The 20,531-nt window shown below is 46.8% G+C and overlaps 1 protein-coding gene across 3 annotated transcripts in view; it reads left to right on the top strand.

Moving 5' to 3' along the window:
- Positions 1 to 15,951, top strand: part of LOC116945196 (uncharacterized) — a 144,623-nt gene extending 128,672 nt beyond the window's left edge. For all 3 annotated transcript variants that reach the window (XM_032959463.2, XM_032959465.2, XM_032959464.2), the window contains 9 exons: positions 794 to 865; positions 4,952 to 4,987; positions 5,713 to 5,757; positions 6,464 to 6,496; positions 7,922 to 8,068; positions 8,826 to 8,880; positions 9,972 to 10,160; positions 11,874 to 11,951; positions 12,243 to 15,951. In XM_032959463.2, coding sequence (XP_032815354.2) covers positions 794 to 865; positions 4,952 to 4,987; positions 5,713 to 5,757; positions 6,464 to 6,496; positions 7,922 to 8,068; positions 8,826 to 8,880; positions 9,972 to 10,160; positions 11,874 to 11,951; positions 12,243 to 12,430 — 843 coding nt within the window. In that variant the 3' untranslated portion in view covers positions 12,431 to 15,951. The remainder of the gene's footprint in view (positions 1 to 793; positions 866 to 4,951; positions 4,988 to 5,712; positions 5,758 to 6,463; positions 6,497 to 7,921; positions 8,069 to 8,825; positions 8,881 to 9,971; positions 10,161 to 11,873; positions 11,952 to 12,242) is intronic.
- Positions 15,952 to 20,531: the final 4,580 nt, after the last annotated feature.

Below are 20,531 nucleotides of genomic sequence, written 5' to 3'. Positions count from 1 at the left end.
GGCCGAAACGTCGTGAGAATATTATTGTGTTATTTTATTTTATCAATTTATTATGTTATTCTCATTCTACGTGACTTTACCGAAAGAACCAAAGAAGAAGTTTAGTTTAGCTAGTCTTGTTGGGTTCTGCTCACGTTTGGCAGAACGTGACCAAAACGACAGCCGTCTTAACTGCCGGGCGTGCCGCGGTGCTCTGAGCGATGTCCCCGTGCGTGTGGAGGGTTCTTCTCAGGGCTCTTGGGTTTCCTTCCACGTGCCAACGTCCTCGGCGGAATAAACCCAGCTGCTGGCAACGCACGAGGACGCCCACTCTCTAATTCCCCGCAACGCGTCCCTGCGCTTGCCTTTACTCAGCCGGCGGTTCGCAGGCTTGTATCGGTTTGGCGGTTGCCCCCCCCCCCCCCCCAGTCAAGAAACACTGGTCCCCTGTCACTGCCACCACCACCACCAACTCCTGGCCGCAATCGTCGCAAGAGATTTCCCCCTACTTAAGTGAGCCCAGAGAAGTCAGCGAAGGCAATTCCACGATCCCATGACGTACGTATGTACGTACGTACGTCAAACTTCTTTCGCACCATACGTATCCGATCATGCTAATCGGAGGTGCGGGGGGGGGGGACAACAAACGAGCACGCAAGAAGCCGCTCTAAAGTAACTGGGCGAGTGACTCAGTGCGTTGCGTCGCCAAGGCATGGCACGAACAGACGTGACCCCCCCCCCCAGCACCCTCCAGCACACCCCACCCCCCACCACCCCCCTACAGACGTTCACAATCTCTCCGTTGTGCCGGCAGGGCAAGCAAGGGGACGCGGGATTCCCCGGCCTGCCCGGCTCGCCGGGACTGCCCGGAAGTCCGGGCGTGAAGGTACGTTTGTCCGTGGCTATCATCCGGCTGGGGCGGTGGCTCGGCCCAGCGGTCGCGTGTCGTCCTCGACTCGTTGTCGAGTTTTCCCGGTTGAAATTGAAATTGCCGGGACCGCCCTGGTTATTACGAAACTAAACTAAAACAGTTTTTATTTTTTATTTTAGCAGGTAAGGCCCCACTGAGCTGCGTAGCTCGTTTTCAGAAACGACCTGGCCACAAATGATCGCTCACCTAAGTGGCTTATCATTCAGTGGAAATTGATAGCAGTAGTAAAATCCTCTAAAACGCACGTTGATTCTAAATGTGGAGGACGTGGAGAAAAATCAACGCGGCCACGGGGAGAGAGAGAGAGACACGCAAACTCCAAATATACAGCAGGCGTCAAGGTTGGGAGCAAACCCATGACCTCCTGCATACCAGGCGAGGGAGATAACATCTCGCCACCACATCATTGCGGTGTGCATTTGTGTGTGCGCGTACTGACGGTACGAATTCGCAGTGGACGTGATGCCCTGACGTCGCAACGTATTAGGCACAGCGGTGACGTTGCTAGGGTAGCGTACGTATCGACGGCGGTGGGCGCGTCTCACCCGTAACCCCTTGGCTCTTGACCAAGAGCTGAGAATTAGTTGCGAGGAAAAAGAGAGAAAAAGATCCCGGCAAAGAACTCGATTGGGATTTCACATCGCCGTCTTCACTCCCCTACTGGAAGACCCACCCCCCCCTCCAGCCCGCCACATGGAGGCCAGGCGCTGAGTCACTGCGTGCTTTGCAAGGACAGCTGCCACCGGGGGTGCGCTTCCAATTGTTCGAGATGTGACATGAGTTGCTTGCCACGTGTAAAGTGCACCGAAGGCCTCTCCCCCCCCCCCCCACCACCGGCTCGGAGGATGCTCTGTAAGGAAAATTTTAAAAAAAACTTTTTTTAAAAATAAGTCAAATCCTCTATCGTTACTTTCATTGTTACTCTTGCGCTGCATCGCGCTCGCCACAAGTCGCGCTAACGTGGCGCCACCAATCTCGTGTTCATCTCGGCGGCGGCGGCGGCGCTTTGTGCGCGGAATTCTCAGCTCTTGGGTCAAGTGCCATGGTAGCGAGATGTTAACTAGCTCGCCTGGTATATAGGACGTCGTAGGCTCGATCCCGACCCTGATACGTGTGTATTTGGAGTTTGCATGTCCTCTCTCCGCGTAGTCGTGTGGATTTTTCTACAGGTCCTTCGGTTTTTCCCACCACATTTAGAATCAACGCGCGTTCAGAGCATTTGGCTGCAATACATTTCCACGTGCTGATAAGCCACTTCGTTGTGCTATCGTTGGTGGCCAGGTCACTTCTGAAAAAAGAGCTATACAGCTCAGTGGGCCTTACCTGGTCAAATAAAAAGTAGTTTTGGGAGTGCCAGAGGTACGGTGAGACGCATCCACCGCTCACTGGTCTGCTGTTCCCAGTACATTAATCTATTTATAAACGCGCAAAGGTTTTTTTCATTTGCGTACTGTAAATGGAATTTCAAAAACCTTTAAACCCACTCCTTGAAAACGTGCTCTTGCCAACAACATCTGGCAACTCGGCAGCATTGTTTAACAAGACTGACTCTGCTGATGAGAACCAGAGGGACTAAATGGTTGAGAGCTTGCTTGCTCGCAAAAGCAAATGCGACTGGATAATCGGGGTCTGGAAAGCCAAGAGGTCAAGGGACTTCGAACGTCTTCGTTATTTCTGGAGAGACGCAGAATGGGGCGCTGCTTAAACTTGGGAGTGGAGTGGTGGCGCACGAATTATGACGACGTTAGGTCGTGAAAGTCTAAAGCCGCCAGTGAAGAGCTTTGTCGGTCAGATTCGGACCGATACGTTGGAACGTGTTGATAATATTGTTTTTGTGTGTGTGTGACAAATCCCGTTGGGTGGTGGAGGGGTCAATGACGAGAATTTTGGCGTAAAAACTACTGCCACGTGACCTCAACCTTAAAACGAATGTGGATCGGTGGTGCAGCGGTTTGCACGTTGCGCCGTGAACCCGGCTAGCTGAATGAATATCCACAGTGGATGCCTCCTCCGCATATCGGTACCCCCACGTCAAATGATTATATATATTTTTTACACATCCCATCAGCCGCGTGGCCTTCTGGGAGTGTATAATTTCAGCAGAATTGGTTCAACAAAAGCAAAACTTCTGATCAGTATACACGTGCAGTGTCTCGTCAGCAGAGTGATGCTCGCTAAAAATAGATGTTTAAAGGCAAGAACTCTCCCTGTTAGACATGGGTTACGGTTATATGCAAAATTATATAATACATAACACAAAATATTAATAATACAATCTTGATTTGAAGCTTTCGTGACTGCAGGAATCGATACTCTTTGGTTCTTTCGGTAAAGTCACGTAGGTAAAAAATAAAATAAATCACGACGTTTCGGGCGCAACACAAGCGTCCGTCATCAGGTAGGAAAGCATGATGCAATATTAGTAACAAAATAAATAAGGAGACAATACACTTTCACAGATCTGTCCCGCCACGTAAAAACATGAAAGTTTTTTGGACACATTCCATCAGTCGCACGGCCTTCCGAAAGCAAGTAATATCTAATGTGGTTTCGCCCCCCAAGACAAAGATCCCCCGTATAGGCTTAACAGACTGTTGGGGCAAGTGCTGTTAGCGAGCACCTATGAAGGCGAGCATGGCACAGAAGAGGGTGGGTGTCCAGCACCACGCCCGGCCGCCTTTGTCTCCCAATTGACAATGTTTACACACCACACCAAGTACTCATTTGAGGGTGAGTCGACCTAGGGGAGCCCCAGGACTGGTTTAGATAATCGTCACTGATGCTAACCGCTACACCACCCTACCATCTCCCCACCCCCACTTCACTATCCAGTACTGACCAGCGTGGAGAAGTATGGTCAATCAAAGTACCGCACATATATTTTTAGATTCACTTTACAGTCACATTACTGGCTGTTTTTATCGTTCGTAAAATTCTTCGGTTTTTTTTCCCCCCCATTTTTTTTAGCTCATTTTAAAGTGGTTACTTTCAAAGGATCTGGAAGATGAACAATGGATTTATTTTTTTCTAAATGTATATGAACCCTTCTGCGGCTTTCCCTGTGGTTTCTCCCACAACTCTCACGAACGTGGCTCCTTGCCTGGTGCACTTAGGGGCCATCCGCTTAGTGCGTACTCATGGAGGGGGGGGGGGGGGTAACCCAAATGCGTACGCTTGCGCATGGGGGGTCTACTGACAATGTTACGTACGCATAGGAATCGGGGGGGGGGGGGGGTGAAGCCGCGATAATAATTTGTCTACATTGGCCTTCAAATGAGCCACAGTTCAGTTTCTTCAGCTGTCACAGACCAAGTACTAGCGGGAGAAGTGGAACTGTGGGAGAAGTGTCACTCGTGTGCCACCCCTGACTGCAGCTATCACGCAGCTCAGCAAGTGGCCAAGGTACCCAACTTAATTTTTTTTAATGCAGCCGGCGGTGGACTATCCGTTTGCCTAAACACGTTAATATTATTAATCTTTGATCGTTTTTGCGTGGATTAAATATTGCCCGTTCTATAGGATTCGGGGGGGGGGGGGGCGGTGCGTCAAGCGTACGTACGCAGTTAGAGGGGGAGTGTTTAAAGTACGCGTGGGTACATGGAGGGTGGGAAGGGTCACGTTTTGACAGATTTTTGCGTACTTACTCAATGGAGGGCCCCTTATCCACCAATGCGATGCAATGGCTCCCTCTAGTGCCTAGGCCAGGGGTCGTCAACATTTCAGAGGGGGTTGAGACATTTTTGTTACTACATGGTATTATAATTAACGTTGTCTGTTTATTGTGTTCTTTGGCATCTTTGACGCTAAATATCTTCGGATCTACGAAGCCGAACGAGCTGAAATTGTTCGCACAGACTCACCGCCTCGCGTGACAATTCAAGACTTCGTTTAAAACAAAAACGGTCCAGGTGCCGCCCATCGTTGTCCTATTCGTGTTTTTAACTAAATGTTCATCATTAATTATCGTGTTTTTAACTAAATGTTCATAATTAATAATCGTTAACCGCTTTGCTGTTGTTGGGTTTGTGTTTTTGCCGTCAGGGAGACAATGGACAGAACGGCCGTACAGGTGCACAGGTCAGTGCTCGCGATGACCCAAGATGCACGCGACACTTCTTTGTTTACGGCCGAGCATTTCATTTGCGACACGTTTGATCAGCAGCCACTTTTTCGGACGATGACACGGAACAGTGGGGCACGCGCGGAAACTACTAAACTCTTAAAAGCATTCAACTATTAAACTATTTTCTATTTTACAAGGTAAGGCCCACGGAACTATGCAGTTCTCTTTCAGACTACAGCTCAATGAAGTGGCTTATCACGTGGAAATGTATGGCAGCCAAATACCCTAATTGCGTGACGTTGATTCTAAATGTGAAGGGAAAAACCGGAGGACCCGGAGAAAAAGCCACGTGACCATGGGGAGCGTGACACGGAAAATCCAAATATACAGCAGGCGACAGGGTCGGGATCGAACCCATGACCTCCTGTATACCAGGCGAGGTAGTTAACATCTCGTCACCTTAGCACCCTCTCAGCTGCCACGTGAAACTCCCTCTCAGCCGGCACGTGATATGGATTGCAGTTGTTTTAACGGAACTGCCACCTGTCTATCACAAATGGTAGCTCAAAGAAGTGGCTTATCGTGTGAAACGGGAGTTGAACCGGAGCCCGGAGTTGTGAAGGACGCATGGCTGGGGCACGGGGGGCGGAGGGAATTCCAGACCTGGACTTTCTTCCCTCGTCCGGACGATTCCTCAAGACAAACACACGGCCTCTGTGGCGTTTTTTGTGCTTTGCAGGGAGATCCCGGGATCGAGGGTCCGCAGGGGATACAGGGACCCAAGGTGCGTCGCGTGTGTCTGCCGCGCCCGGCCTTTATCGGCGCTCGCGAATAGCACTTGCTCGAACGGTCTGTTAAGGCTATACGGGGGATCTCTGTTAATGACGTGTGAGCGTGTGTGTCGCTGTAAACGTACCGGTTGTGACCAGGCCATTCATGACACTGTCGATTTAGCAACAGATTCGTTGATTTAATTTTTCTTTTTAATTGTTCACGGTTTGTGCATTGAATAACGTGCAAGAATCAATTACTTACCATTTATGCTCATCATATCCACATTTAATGCTAGTTAGTGCATTCGACTGCGATCTGAATCCATTATAGAGGTGTTTTGGATTGGATCGCTCCAGAATTATGGTTGTCGCCTGATGATGCTGGTTGTGATTGTCAGCGAAATATCACGATACTCGAATTGTAAATGTTGTGGGTTTACTCTCCAACACACCGGTGTGCTGAACTAGTAACTAATTGGCACGTTTTGTTTACCCGACAACCCTTACTAGTTGGCTGGGTCACGTGGTGGCGGGTTTAACGACGCATTTATGTTTACGCAAATCGAACCCAAAAGCACCTCGATTATGTATATATTGGTCGCGAAAGCCTACTTACGTGCTGAACTGCTATCTGAATGCGTGTGTGTGGGAGAGAGAACGGTTGTGTGTAATGTGCTTATGTTCTGTGTGTGGCCGATCCCCTTTCTGAACCTGCAGGGGGACCCCGGGAAAAATGGAATCAAAGGAGAGGTAGGGATGATGATGACAGGTTGTGGTTGAGTCTAAGGACTGCTTGTATTGAACTATTGTCGGGGGACATTCAGTGAAACGTAGGAAATGCATTCATTTATTAGCAAACACCCATCTCTAAAGTGTCGCGATTAACCAGGGGTGGATTTGGTAGCATGTATGTCTGCTCTCTGTGCTCTTCGTGGTTTAGTTTGTTGTCAATTCTAGATTTAAAGCTTTCGTGACTGCAAGGATCCATACTCTTTGGTTCTATTGGGTAAAGTCACGTAGGTAAAAAATAAAATAACAAAAATCACGACGTTTCGGCCACAGCACAAGCGGCCTTCATCAGGTGAAGGGACGAGACTGTCTGGAGGACAGCGCCGGAGTGAAAAAAGCCACGCTCAGATCCCTCCGATTAGCGCGGTTGGCTACGTACGGTGCGAAAGAAGCTCAACGTGTGCACGTACAACCGCTCCGTCCCCAGTGGGTCCATAACCCCACTGCACGCTGCGACTGCACGACGCAATGCGCTCCACACCATTGCCCAAAGAGAAAAGTCCACCTCGTGCCAGTGCGACTGATTCCCATGCGCTGCTACGGAGAAAATGCACTCATATTCTTGGTTCTTTCGGTAAAGTCACGTAGATAGAAAATAAAAATGGACCGCTTGTGTTGCGATCGAAACGTCGTGGTGTTTTTCGCCTTTATTTAAAATTCATTTAAAAAAATTATATCTCCGTGACTTTACCGAAAGAACCGAGAATATGAATTCCTCCCGTCACGAAAGCTTTGTGTCAGAAAAGGCACTAAAGGAGAAAAAAAAACCGAACTCCGATGGAGCCGGCCAATGCACCCGCACGCCCGAGAACCGCCTTCCACGCAAAGATCCTATTCTCCCGGCTCTCCAGTGGGCAGCAAGTGGACGAGGGGACAGGACAAAGGGGAAGCGGCGGTTCCATGACACCCTCGAGTCCTCGCCGAGTGAGCGTCGACAACTTCGGCCCTTCGAACACCGGGAGGAGGAGGAGGAGAAGCAGCCCCGCCTAAGGGGGTGGGCGCTGCGTAGTCCACCGGGCCACGGAGGGAGGCCCACGTCGAGATCCCGATGACGTCCTGACGCCAAAGTGGATCGCCGCCAAGAAGGAGAAAGCACAAAGGAAGCCGACCCCGGGGCACTGCGGATGGTGGAGGGAAAAACTAGAGGACCAGGGGAGGGGAATTTTCACGCAACCATTGGGGAGAGAGAGAGAGAGACACGCAAACTCGATATATATAGCAGGGTCGGGGTTGAACCCACAACCTCCTGTATACCAGGCGAATCCATGCATTGTCACTGCCTACAGCTGCTGCTCACGCTGACGCCACTTTGCTTTCTGCTCTTGTTGTTGTTGTTTTTGTTTGTGTTGTTGCTGTCGTTGTTTTTACCGAACGCGGTGCGACCAGCGAGGGAGTCACGGGGTGCCCGGGGAGCGCGGCTTGGACGGGCGCAAGGGCGAGATGGGGCCACAGGGCCCCACGGGGCCGAAGGGCCCACGGGGCCTCGACGGGGAGAGGGGGGTGCAAGGGCTTCCAGGGGCCCAGGGAAAGCCGGTACAGTTCGCTCGCCATTGCTCGTTGTCGTTGTTGTTTTCTCGTTGTCCGACCTTTGGGGCCGTCCATAAATGACGTCACGCACCTGGGGGCGGGTCAGACATTTGTGACGTGTGACGAGGGGGGGAGGGTTTGAGAAATGTGACGTCACATGACAATGCGCAACTTTAAATAAATATTATAACAACGCTAATTGTTATAACAACACTCCTACAACATCACAGAGTGCAGCGCCACATTAAATACGCACTACAATGACAATAGTTTAAAGCGATTTGAAGCATGTTTTATTTTCTAAATGTAAATATGGTTTTGGGGGGGGGGGGCAGAGCTTTGTCACGTCATATTTCAGGGGGGGGGTCTGACTTTTTGTGACGCTGTGTGACGACGGGGGGGGGGGGTCAAAAACTGTCCAAAGTCGCGTGACGTCATTTATGGACGGCCCCTTTTTCTCGGCTCCGTTCTAACCGTGCTGTCGCTGTTGTCATCGTCTCGTCGAGGCCAGCGTCTTATTTGTTACGTCTCGTGCGGCCCGCTGAGAAGGCGGTAACGCAGAACTACTTCCGAGGCGCATTGAAGTGACCTTTTCATCCGCACACTCTTCTATTTCCCACGTGCACTGTGATTATCTGAATATTTTTACGTATATAAAACAATGATCACGCGTCGCACCTACACGCCCATCTCAGCCCGTGCTCGCTTTTGTAACTCCGCATGGGCGCTCACCGGTCGCTTGTGCGCTCGCTCTTCATCGCAGGGCACCCCGGTGTCGGATGAGCACATCCGCAAGGTGTGCTACGACATGCTGAGAAGTAAGTTCCCTGCGGCGGATTGCTGCGCGTCACGTGGGTCTGAATAAACCTCCGGCGGCCCGGATCGCCCTCGCAAACGAGACTCCACCCTGGCCTCTCACCCTGTTGAAGCTGAACGGACTTGAACGTGAAGTGGCAGAGTGTCCGCAGTCGTGTCCCGTTACCCCCTCCCATCGCTAAAGTCGCACGTACGATGGGATTTCCAGGCTGCCGCCGCGCGTCGATCGTCGTGGTGTCCGACGTTTCGTTCCACGTGCTGGGGGCTCTTTCACGGGCGTAAATGTCGGACGTCGTGTCGATCGAGCGCGGTTCCCTACGCTGTAGCGTACATGACTAGTGGCTTCGTTTGTTTGTATTTCTACTGAAAATTAACAAAGACATAATAATAATAAAAACATAATATTCTGCCCTTTGTCAATCCACTGCTACATGACGATCTGTTCACGCCAAACATTAACTTAAGGTGAACAGAACACTGTAAATTCAGTGTACACGTCCGTGCATTCATGTGAGTGTCTCTATGTACAAATGTGTGCGACAGTAATATTCACCTCCACCCCTCCCCGCACCTAAAAAAACACTTAAAACATTTACAAATCCAATTTGTTCTTCACATTTCACCAAACTTTTTACGCCGCGCGTGCCGTCAGCCACGAAGCTTTTTTTTACTTCTTGTGGACTTGAATTGAGAAGCACCCGTACGTAGTTCGATGTCTGAGTTGTAACTCCAGCTGCTGACTTCAGGGGACGGCGAGTGTGAATCCCACCCATGCCCTCAGAGACGTCAGTTCACATAAAGACCCGTGGGCTCGCACAGCAACCCATAGACTCACACAGAGACCAATAGACTCACGCAGAGACCCATAGACTCACACAGAGACCCTTAGACTCACTTAGAGACCCACAGACTCGCAGAGACCCTCCGACTCACACGGAGGAGACCCACAGATTCGCAACACGTTCCATCGTTTGGTGCGGCGCGCCCCGCGGTCACATTTGGCTGATCAATTTTTCGGAGGTAATCGATCGTCGATTGCGCTGCGCTGAACAAACCGGGCGGACCTCTGACCGTTCGCCCCTCCCCTGTCCAGCCCAGCTCCCGGCGATGGTACACAGCTCCCGGCCAGCATGCGAGCCGTGCGTGTCTCGGGACGGCGTCCCCGGCACCCCCGGATCGCCGGGCTCGCCCGGAGAGAGGGGCTTCCAAGGATTCCCGGGACAGGCAGGCCGCATGGGCCTGCCCGGCATTCCTGGCCAGCCCGGCACGGAAGGCCTGAAAGGTGCGCGGCGGCGTGCGTGGTTTGTGTGTCGTGCGTGGTTTGTGTGTCGTGCGTGGTTTGTGTGTCGTGCGTGGTTTGTGTGTCGTGCGTGGTTTGTGTGTCGTGCGTGGTTTGTGTGTCGTGCGTGGTTTGTGTGTCGTGCGTGGTTTGTGTGTCGTGCGTGGTTTGTGTGTCGTGCGTGGTTTGTCTGTCGTGCGTGGTTTGTGTGTCGTGCGTGGTTTGTGTGTCGTGCGTGGTTTGTGTGTCGTGCGTGGTTTGTGTGTCGTGCGTGGTTTGTGTGTCGTGCGTGGTTTGTGTGTCGTGCGTGGTTTGTGTGTCGTGCGTGGTTTGTGTGTCGCGTGCGTTGGTGTCGTACGCGCGGCTGGTGCATCCGCCGGTCGTCTCAGTCAGGCGAACCATGGCACCTCGTGTCTGTCCCGTGACCTCCTGCCAGCGGGTCTGCAGCATGTCACGGCGGCCTCAAAGTGCACCCCGCCTGGCACGAGTGCCGTGGTGACATCACCGCCACTTAGTGGGGAGCGGCGGTTGTTGTTGTTGCACGCACTGAGCGGTAGCGCTCCATCGCAGTCGTTTTAGTGGGGGAGGCTTTCATCCAGCAGTGGATTGGCAAAAGGCTCTGCATGTTATACGTGTGCGTACACGTCACCGATCACCGAGCCAATAGTCGAATTATTGAGTGGTGCTGCCGTCGGCGGCAGTGGTGCACAAGCAACGTCAAAGAATATAAACCACCACGCTGGCTCCGGTCATCCTCGCAAAAGCGGATTTTGACTGGCCATCGAGCAAAGATGGTGACCACATCGCGTGGTTTCAGATGGTCTTCTGCGACCGTCTGGAATGCTCTTCCTTCAGATATTCAGAAGCCACTGGAGCCATACACTTTTAAATCATCTCGATTGAAGCGTATTATTAAATAATACATATTACAATTCCTTATAGGGGAAACACATACTAAATTGATAAAATAACACAATAATATTCTCACGACGTTTCGGCCACAACACAAGCGGCCTTCATTATTCTCATTCTACGTGACTTTACCGAAAGAACCAAAGAAGATGAATCCTTGCAGTCACGAAAGCTTTAAATCGAAATTTAAACACATACTAATTAACGGATTACTAACGTAGCATATAATCACGATAACACACATTACAACTAATTACTAATCTACAACTCATTACTAATCATAACCATTGACTGATTACCAATCGATTATATAATTACAATACCCCCCCCTCCGCCTCAAATCATTGCACCTGAATGAGTTAAATGATGACGTCACCCTGCTGCTGCTCTATTTAAGACCGGGAGCAAGTGAGGGCTTTACCATTCTGGCGAATTGCCCAATGATGCTGGATGTAATTACCAGCGAAACGTCGTACTCAAACTGTAAATGTTGTGGATTAACTCTTCAACACACCGGTGGGCTAAAGTAGTGAACTATTTGTCTTTTGTCAACGTGACACTTTCTTGCTGATTGGCGATGTCGGGTGGTGGAGGGTTACGACACATTTATAAATAACGCGATCTAACCCAAAAACCTTTATTATGAATTCTTTATAACTGTTTCTTGTGTTTAGTTTATTGTCCTTCCCCCACACCTCCGATTAGCACGGTTGGCTATGTATGGTGTGAAAGAAGTTCAACATACATACATACATGCATCCATGTGTGACTCGTGATGCTGTGTCTGCCCCTACCCACACGCAGGTGAAACAGGCAGCAAGGGCGACAAGGGTGGCAGAGGGGTGGGATACCCCGGTGTAGATGGGCCACCTGGCCTCCCAGGTAAGTCCATGCGATGAAAATAAAAGTGAGTTCTTGAAACATACCTCATGAGGTTTCTTCAGAGCTCCACGTTCTGGAAACGTCTTTAGTTCGGGTTCCACACCTCCAATTAATTATCACTGTTGGCTGCGTGCGGTGTGAACGAAGGTCAACATACCTACACACGAGCAACGTTCGGTTCAACCGCGTAAAACCTGTGCAGTCGTGCGTGCTAACCAGGCTCAATATCTCGGCTTGTTAATTGAACACTTCCTCTGTTACCCCGTTCCTCCCCCTTGCCTTCTCACGCAGGCCCCCCAGGGCACCCAGGGGAGGGGAAGGATGGCCGTCCGGGGAAACCAGGACCCCCAGGGAAACACGGCGATCCTGGGAAACCGGGGCTGACGGGCCTGCCAGGACCCCCGGGGATCTGCGATCCCTCCTTGTGCTATTTTGTAGGAGGGGGCCGGAACCCCTTTAGCAAGGGCCCCAACTACTGAGGGGGCGTCTGTGTAATAAATACAAAAATACATGAATTCAAAATTAAGACCGATGATGATGATAATAATGGGGTTAATGAGGAGGGATATAAAAAATGTAAGTAATGTTTTTGTTTAAACATTGCAAGTGTAGTTCTGTTGTTACGTCGCAAAATGAAAGGCCCAAATCGTTCCTCTTTTCTCGTGCAGTTTCGGAGAGGTGCTTTTAGTTGTCTTCGATAAGGAGATGTATTGCAGAAACAAGGCCTTGTTAACGCCACACGTTCTCAAATGGGAGGATGGGAAATTCACATTTTCACAGTCAAATATACAACACTAGGCATTCCATTTGTTTATCCAAATAAGCCTCATCCGAGTCTTAAGATTCATGTGGGAAAGTGCTGCCCCCTACTGTGTTCACCAGAAGTCACTGGAAGGGATCTCGAAGGTAGCTCTGTGATATCCGCTTCCGTGGGCCGCTCGTCAACACGATGGCCTCGCACTGCTCTGTGAGATTTCCCAACGGATTTTTCATCTCGTGACAAAATGCCGGCAGCACAATCGAGGTACACCTGGCATTAAAACACGAAAAAAAACCACCAAAGAAAACCTGACACTTTAAAAAAAAACCACCCACTCCCGGGGATCTCTCGCGTGTCCACCGTCCATCCACTTTACGTGGCGCTTATGACAGCGGTGGCATTCCTGTGAAACTGTGAGCCTGTGAAGGGTCACGTTACGGTTATTAAATAACACCTCCCTGAGGCTGATTTGGATATCAGACGGGTTTTTTTTTTGCACAGAGGGCATCTACAAAGCTTTGTGATTTTTTTTTTGTCCGTTTCACTGAAGGTAGTTTCCAATGCGGTGTTGAAATTTCGACTTTGAAAATGTTACTTTTATCATCCACTGTCTGAGACAGTTTTTTTTTTTTATCACTGCTTTAAAGGGTTTGCCGTCTTTATTGATCCAACAGTTACAGTTGAGCCTGTGATATGTTATACTGTGGCTCCAACACAATGGTTTTTAATTGAGGGTTGTGGGTTATTTTTTTTTCTCTCAACGTTAATATTGTGGGATACAAAGGAGTACAGTACTTAAAAATTATTTCTAAATTTTTTTTATCACGAAACACGTTATGCTCAGGAACCAAATTCACGATACTTTAGTGTCTTTAATGATAAAACATCGACGTAGTACAATGATAATAAAGCTAAAAGGTACAAATATTTTTTTTCAAATGCAAAAAACAAAACAACACAAATGTATTTTCACGCTTGCTCAAATGTTATGTGTTTCATGTTTTTTATTGCATATTTTTTTAAATGAACAGGCATGTGGGTGTTCATCAATTTAAGTTCCGTTACCTCCTAATTGGCAATGTGTTAGTTATTTATGTATTATCTCATATACGTGATGCTAGACATTTCCTATTAGATTTAGTCTTTTATATTAGCTTTGTTGTTTTGCATTGAGGACGTCTAGTAAATTGATGGGCAAATGCAGCTTCATAGGTCACAGTGGCATAGAGTCGCATCAACAATAATATAATCAAATACTGCGACGTGTCTGAAATGCTCACCAGCAAAAAGATACAACCCAGAGTACTTATTTGGTCAACTGAAAGACACCATCTCTGGATCGGCAATTCATAAACGGATTCTATTAGGAGGTTTTCAAACCACTTTTAAATATGGCTCAATAATTAGTTTAGATTTTGTCCCCCTACTGGAAGATCTTCCTAGTTTTAGTCACCAAGATTGAAGCATCATTTGTACTTTGAATGATTGTCCCTTAAGAATTACAATTTGACTGCAACATTTGTAAAGCTTCCAGCAAGCTTCATCCACAGCTAGTTTTTGTTGCCCACTTCACTGCTCATCTGCCGCAGAGTTTTTTTTTGAGATACAAGTTAAAATGTACAATCCCATTTGGTGACGGAGGAGCCAGTTAGTACCCACTTAACTCGATTGTGGCGCATGTGTTTCATGAAACATTTAGTATTTATACACACCGTCTACACGTGCATATAAACACATGTAAATATTGGAAATGTAAAAAAATATATAAATATACATACAGCAAATCAATTAAGTATCAAATACACAGTTTATAACCGTAAACAATGGCTTTTTTTCTTGTATGTCTGTCAATTAAGATTTTACAAAAGCTTAAGTGGGAATGGTAGTGTGGGGGTGGGGTGTGTCACAAACTGAAATATCAAAAACATCAACATGACATTGATCCATGTGATTGGCTGAGGCCTTGTGGCTTAACCCAAAATCCATTATGGGATCAGAGTATTGGCTCCGGCAACCTGCTTTTTTACGTTAAACAATTACAGTACGTTATTGATAACCCGGTGTTTAACATTGCACTCGTTTTACATCAACATCCATTGGTGCTTCGAAAACATTGAGAAAGGCTTAGAAAAAAAAGTGTGTCTGAGGAAATGTTTTTTTTTGTTAATGATTGTATTCCTCGCATTGTTGATTATTCTGGTGCTACTGTAAATCACAAAATGACGATGGCATAAATAGGCGATGCTCTTTGAATCCGCGGTTGGCAACCTGTGGCCTCACCGGCCAGCCCACGAGGCTGTGATGAAGTGGTCCTCGGAACTGCTGCAGATATACTCAAAATATCGTCACAAAACGACTGCATATCATGGTGATATGTAATTGATGCTATGGCGATTGGATAGTGGTCCGTAGGCACAAAAAGGTTTGGCAACCACAGCTCCGAATTCTGCTTTTAATCAGTAATCCTCACACGCTCAGTATACTTTAGGAAGTGCTGAAGTCTCACGAATATGCTCTGCGATGTGGCATCGTAAGTGGCACTGGCAATGAATGCACTTAGGTAAATTAATATGCATGGAATATTTGATTAAAGTTTTGAACGCACGGTACTGTATTGTGGTGCTGCGGAGAATTGTTTTAAATTTGGTCGGGTTGAATCGGCTCTAAGTTGCATTTTGTTAAAATCGTCTGCCTGAGTTGAATGCATTACCGTATTACGAGAAATGTGGGAACTTCTGAAGGAACTTACATGGCAGGGCTCTTGTAACAAAGAGACGGAGATTTAAACGTGGATAATTTCAGCCTTGCCGATTCATTTCCAAATTGGCCACACGCAGGTGGCATTTAAATTAAATTTACACAGGTGTACGTATATTCTAGAAATTACTTTCAGAATAATGTTAATGAATCAATTGATAACCGATGACCCCCAATGCTGATGTGAAATCTAAAACCCAGTCATACTTTATTTCGTTTATGAGCACATGTGCATTGGGGTTTTCTTTTACATAGAACCCAGACGTGTTTTTTACAATCCCTTGCTCACCGTGACACAGCCTTAGTGCTGTCTTGGCCAAGGAAATCCTTGAGATCTAATCCCATTATTGTGCCCGCTAATTAGTACGTGACCATCGTGAAGGGGTCACAGTCCCCCGTAATTCTGAGCGTTCAACTGTGCGGAGGTTTTTTTGTGTTTTAACTTGGGAGTCTTGTGACATTAAAAAGGTTACCATATTCAAATATGATTTGTCAATTTCATGGTTACATTTCCTGCATTTCTCTCCATGATCTGGGTGACCAACAAAAGTCTGAAAAATGTTTGTGTAATTTCATATTTTATGGAAATTGAAAGAAATTTTCTATTATACAATTCTATTTTTCTTGCCCAATAATTTACTGTATATTGTGGTTTAGTGCTCTGCATCACAAACCAAGTTATCTAAGTTTGAATCCATATCACGAGTTATCCATCGGTGGTGAATGTCTGAACATGGTTCTGGGCCCATCCCCCTTCACCAACCCACACTGACCAGCATGGTGAAGTATGGTCAAACAACTCTCATGACACACCGTGGGGAGGCCTTTATCCATTCGCACGGTTGGCTACGCACGGTGTGAAAAAAGTTCAACATACATACGTACATAGTGCGCATCTTGAAATAAAGAGGTTGCAAGTTCAAATCCTCGTCCATGTTCGATAAAGTCAGCAACACTCTAGGTCACCAGTGACCTCATTGTTTTTTTTCGGTAAAGTCACGTATGTAGAAATACAATAAAATTATATTAAAACAAAAACAATCACGATGTTTCGATCACAACGCAAGCGATCTTCATCAGGTGTCAAGAACAAATCACGGAGGTAAATACAACAAAAAGATGAGAGACGAGAATTCAACAAACCTGAAAAAACATTATGTGAAGCACATCCAGTCAGGCCAACAACATAGTTAGACACTTCCTGGCGGACCACCTCCGTGATTTGTTCTTGACACCTGATGAAGATCGCTTGCGTTGTGATCGAAACGTTGTGATTGTTTTTGTTTTAATATAATTTTATTGTATTTCTACATACGTGACTTTACCGAAAAAAAACAATGAGTAATTTTATGCAGTCACGAAAGCTGTAATACTTTATCACCAGTGATCTGTCCATAAACTGGCGTCTGGCATGGAATCGTGGAACTTCCACCACTGGCTCAAGGAAGTTAACCTGTCAATTTAACATGTAGGCTTTCACGACCAATTTCATCCATAATACATGTTTTTTTAGGTGAGATCGCCTAAATATATAACAGGATATCTCCACAAATCTGGCTGTCGCCTGATGAAGCTAGTTGTAATCACTGGCGAAACGTCGTACCCAGATTGCAAATGTTATGCTTTGCTCTCCAACAAGTGACGAAGTGGCACGTTCTGTTTACGTGACAAATCTTACTAGTTGGCTGTGTCGGGTGGTGGCGGCTTTAACGACACATTTATATATCTACGTGATCTAACCCATACAGTGAGGGAAAAAAAGTATTTGATCCCCTGCTGATTTTGTACGTTTGCCCAATGACAAAGAAATGATCAGTCTATAATTTATATGGTAGGTTTATTCGAACAATGAGAGACAGAATAACACCAAAAAACTCCTGAAAAACACATGTCAAAAATGTTATAAATTGATTTGCATTTTAATGAGGGAAATAAGTATTTGACCCCCTCTCAATCATAAAGATTTCTGGCTCTCAGGTGTCTTCTATACAGGTAACGAGCTGAGATTAGGAGCACACTCTTAAAGGGAGTGCTCCTAATCTCAGCTTGTTACCTGTATAAAAGACACCTGTCCAAAGAAGCAATTAATCAATCAGATTCCAAACTCTCCACCATGGCCAAGACCAAAGAACTCTCCAAGGATGTCAGGGACAAGGTTGTAGACCTACACAAGGCTGGAATGGGCTACAAGACCATTTCCAAGCAGCTTGGTGAGAAGGTGACAACAGTTGGTGCGATTATTCACAAATGGAAGAAACACAAAAGAACTGTCAATCTCCCTCGGCCTGGGGCTCCATGCAAGATCTCACCTCGTTGAGTTGCAATGATCACGAGAACGGTGAGGAATCATCCCAGAACTACACGGGAGGATCTTGTCAATGATCTAAAGGCAGCTGGGACCATAGTCACCAAGAAAACAATTGGTAACACACTACGCCATGAAGGACTGAAATCCTGCAGCGCCCGCAAGGTCCCCCTGCTCCAGAAAGCACATATACATGCCCGTCTGAAGTTTGCCAATGAATGATTCAGAGGACAACTGGGTGAAAGTAATGTGGTCAGATGAGACCAAAATGGAGCTCTTTGGCATCAACTCAATTCGCCGTGTTTGGAGGAGGAGGAATGCTGCCTATGACCCCAGGAACACCATCCCCACCGTCAAACATGGAGGTGGAAACATTATGCTTTGGGGGTGTTTTTCTGCTAAGGGGACAGGACAACCTCACCGCATCAAAGGGACTATGGACGGGGCCATGTACCGTCAAATCTTGGGTGAGAACCTCCTTCCCTCAGCCAGGGCATTGAAAATGGGTCGTGGATGGGTATTCCAGCATGACAATGACCCAAAACACACGGCCAAGGCAACAAAGGAATGGGTCAAGAAGAAGCACATTAAGGTCCTGGAGTGGCCTAGCCAGTCTCCAGACCTTAATCCCATAGAAAATGTGTGGAGGGAGCTGAAGGTTCGAGTTTCCAAACGTCAGCCTCGAAACCTTAATGACTTGGAGAAGATCTGCAAAGAGGAGTGGGACAAAATCCCTCCTGAGATGTGTGCAAACCTGGTGGCCAACTACAAAAAACGTCTGACCTCTGTGATTGGCAACAAGGGTTTTGCCACCAAGTACTAAGTCATGTTTTGCCGAGGGGTCAAATACTTATTTCCCTCATTAAAATGCAAATCAATTTATAACATTTTTGACATGCATTTTTCTGGATTTTTTTGTTATTCTGTCTCTCACTGTTCAAATAAACCAACCATTAAAATTAGAGACTGATCAATTCTTTGTCAGTGGGCAAACGTACAAAATCAGCAGGGGATCAAATACTTATTTCCCTCACTGTAAAACCTCTTATGGAAGTTAACTTGTGATGAGCACCACCCTAAGTTCGTCTGAGGTGGTCACTTAAATCGCAAAATACGGTTCCCTCTCAGTACGTTTCTGGTCAACTAGTCCAGATACTGCATCGAACCTGGAGAGAATGTATGTTTAACTTATTTTGCACCGTACGTAGCCAAACACGCTCATCGGATGTGCGGGGGAAGGACAACAAACACTAAACACTAAAAAGCAGTATTGAAGTAACTGCTTTGAAAGAAACTGCTTTTAGGCGAGAGTGCCTGGAGGCAGCGGGTGATATAAAATTGGGCTGCCGTATGGCCAGGAGCTGACACTACAGTAATGGACTGCTGAATCTATCTGTGTGAAGCTCCTGAGTGATACCACCTCGTGTGTATGGAGTTTTCCTTTGGTTAGCCCAGTGGCCTCCCGCATGTAAAAAATTTTTAAAAGCATTGGCCAAACATCTCAATGTAGCAGTAAAAACAAAGGTGTCTTGAGACTCGATGAGACTCCCCGTGTTAATTCGAGGGCATTCGTACTCTGCAGTACCACTAATAATTAAAATCCTGGAATGACAGTTTGAAATAAAAGCCTAATCAACAGTCCCTCGAAGAGTAGATTTCTAATGTTAAGTCCCTTTTTTTCTCTGGTTCTTTCGATAAATTCTTATTCTACGTGACTTTACCGAAAGAACCAGAGAAGATGAATCCTTGCAGTCACGAAAGCTTTAAATCGTAATTTAAGTCCCTTTGTTAACTGTAAGGGTTATCAACCCTCCCGGATTGGCCGGGAGTCTGTACCAGAATTGGCATCGATCTCCCGGTGACTACTTAGAGCAATCCGGGAGATTTTGATGAAGGATATTTTAAGAAAGTAAATTAATTGAGTCGGACTTGGCAACCCAAGTTAACCGTTAATTTGGAAATTACTGAGTACTAACAACTGCAAATAACCAGACAACACGTCTCCTCATATCTATCCCTCCACGTAAATAACGATCTACAAATTCCATCAGCCAGCCACACTGCTTTCTAGGAGTCTATAATTCTTGTGGCATTGGTTCAAGACAAGAAAAACTGTGGGCCGGTTTCAACATTCAGTGTCTCATCAGCAGTCAGCCTTCCTTGTGCCAATGCTGTAAAGCTATAAACATCTGGTAGTTCACATCTGCTGATGAGACGCTGAATGTCGAAACCAGTCTTGCTTGCGCTGAACAAATACTGCTGAAATTCTGCACTCCTAGAAGTCGCTTGGTTCTTTCGGTAAAGTCACGTAAAATGGAAATAATAAAAAATAAACATAATAAAATAAAATTATCACGTTTCGGCCACAACACAAGCATCCGTCCTTGTGTTGTGGCCGAAACGTCGTGAGAATTGTATTTTATTATGTTTTATTTGTATTATTTTATTATTTCCCTTCTACGTGACTTTACCGAAAGAACTGATAAGATGAATCCCTGCAGTCACGAAAGCTTTAAATCCTAGAAGCCTGTGTGGCTAATTGGATGTACTTTTTTTTAAACGGTGTATTTATATATTTTATATGGAGGGAGAGATACGGGAAGCAGGCATATTGCTTGATAATGTTTTTGTTAATTTTTTTAATGTTTTGCCATGCCTACATCAGGCCCTCTGCGTGCGGAGGTTAAACCTCTGTTCTGGCATTAGCCCCCCCCCACCACCTCCACCGCGAAACCGGATCCGGAATGGGCTCCGAATC

Source organism: Petromyzon marinus, chromosome 23, assembly GCF_048934315.1.
Source record: "Petromyzon marinus isolate PM22_M1 ecotype Great Lakes invasive population chromosome 23, UKy_Petmar_22M1.pri1.0, whole genome shotgun sequence".
In the NCBI taxonomy this organism is placed as follows: Eukaryota; Metazoa; Chordata; class Hyperoartia; order Petromyzontiformes; family Petromyzontidae; genus Petromyzon; species Petromyzon marinus.
This window is presented reverse-complemented; position numbering and strand designations above follow the sequence as displayed.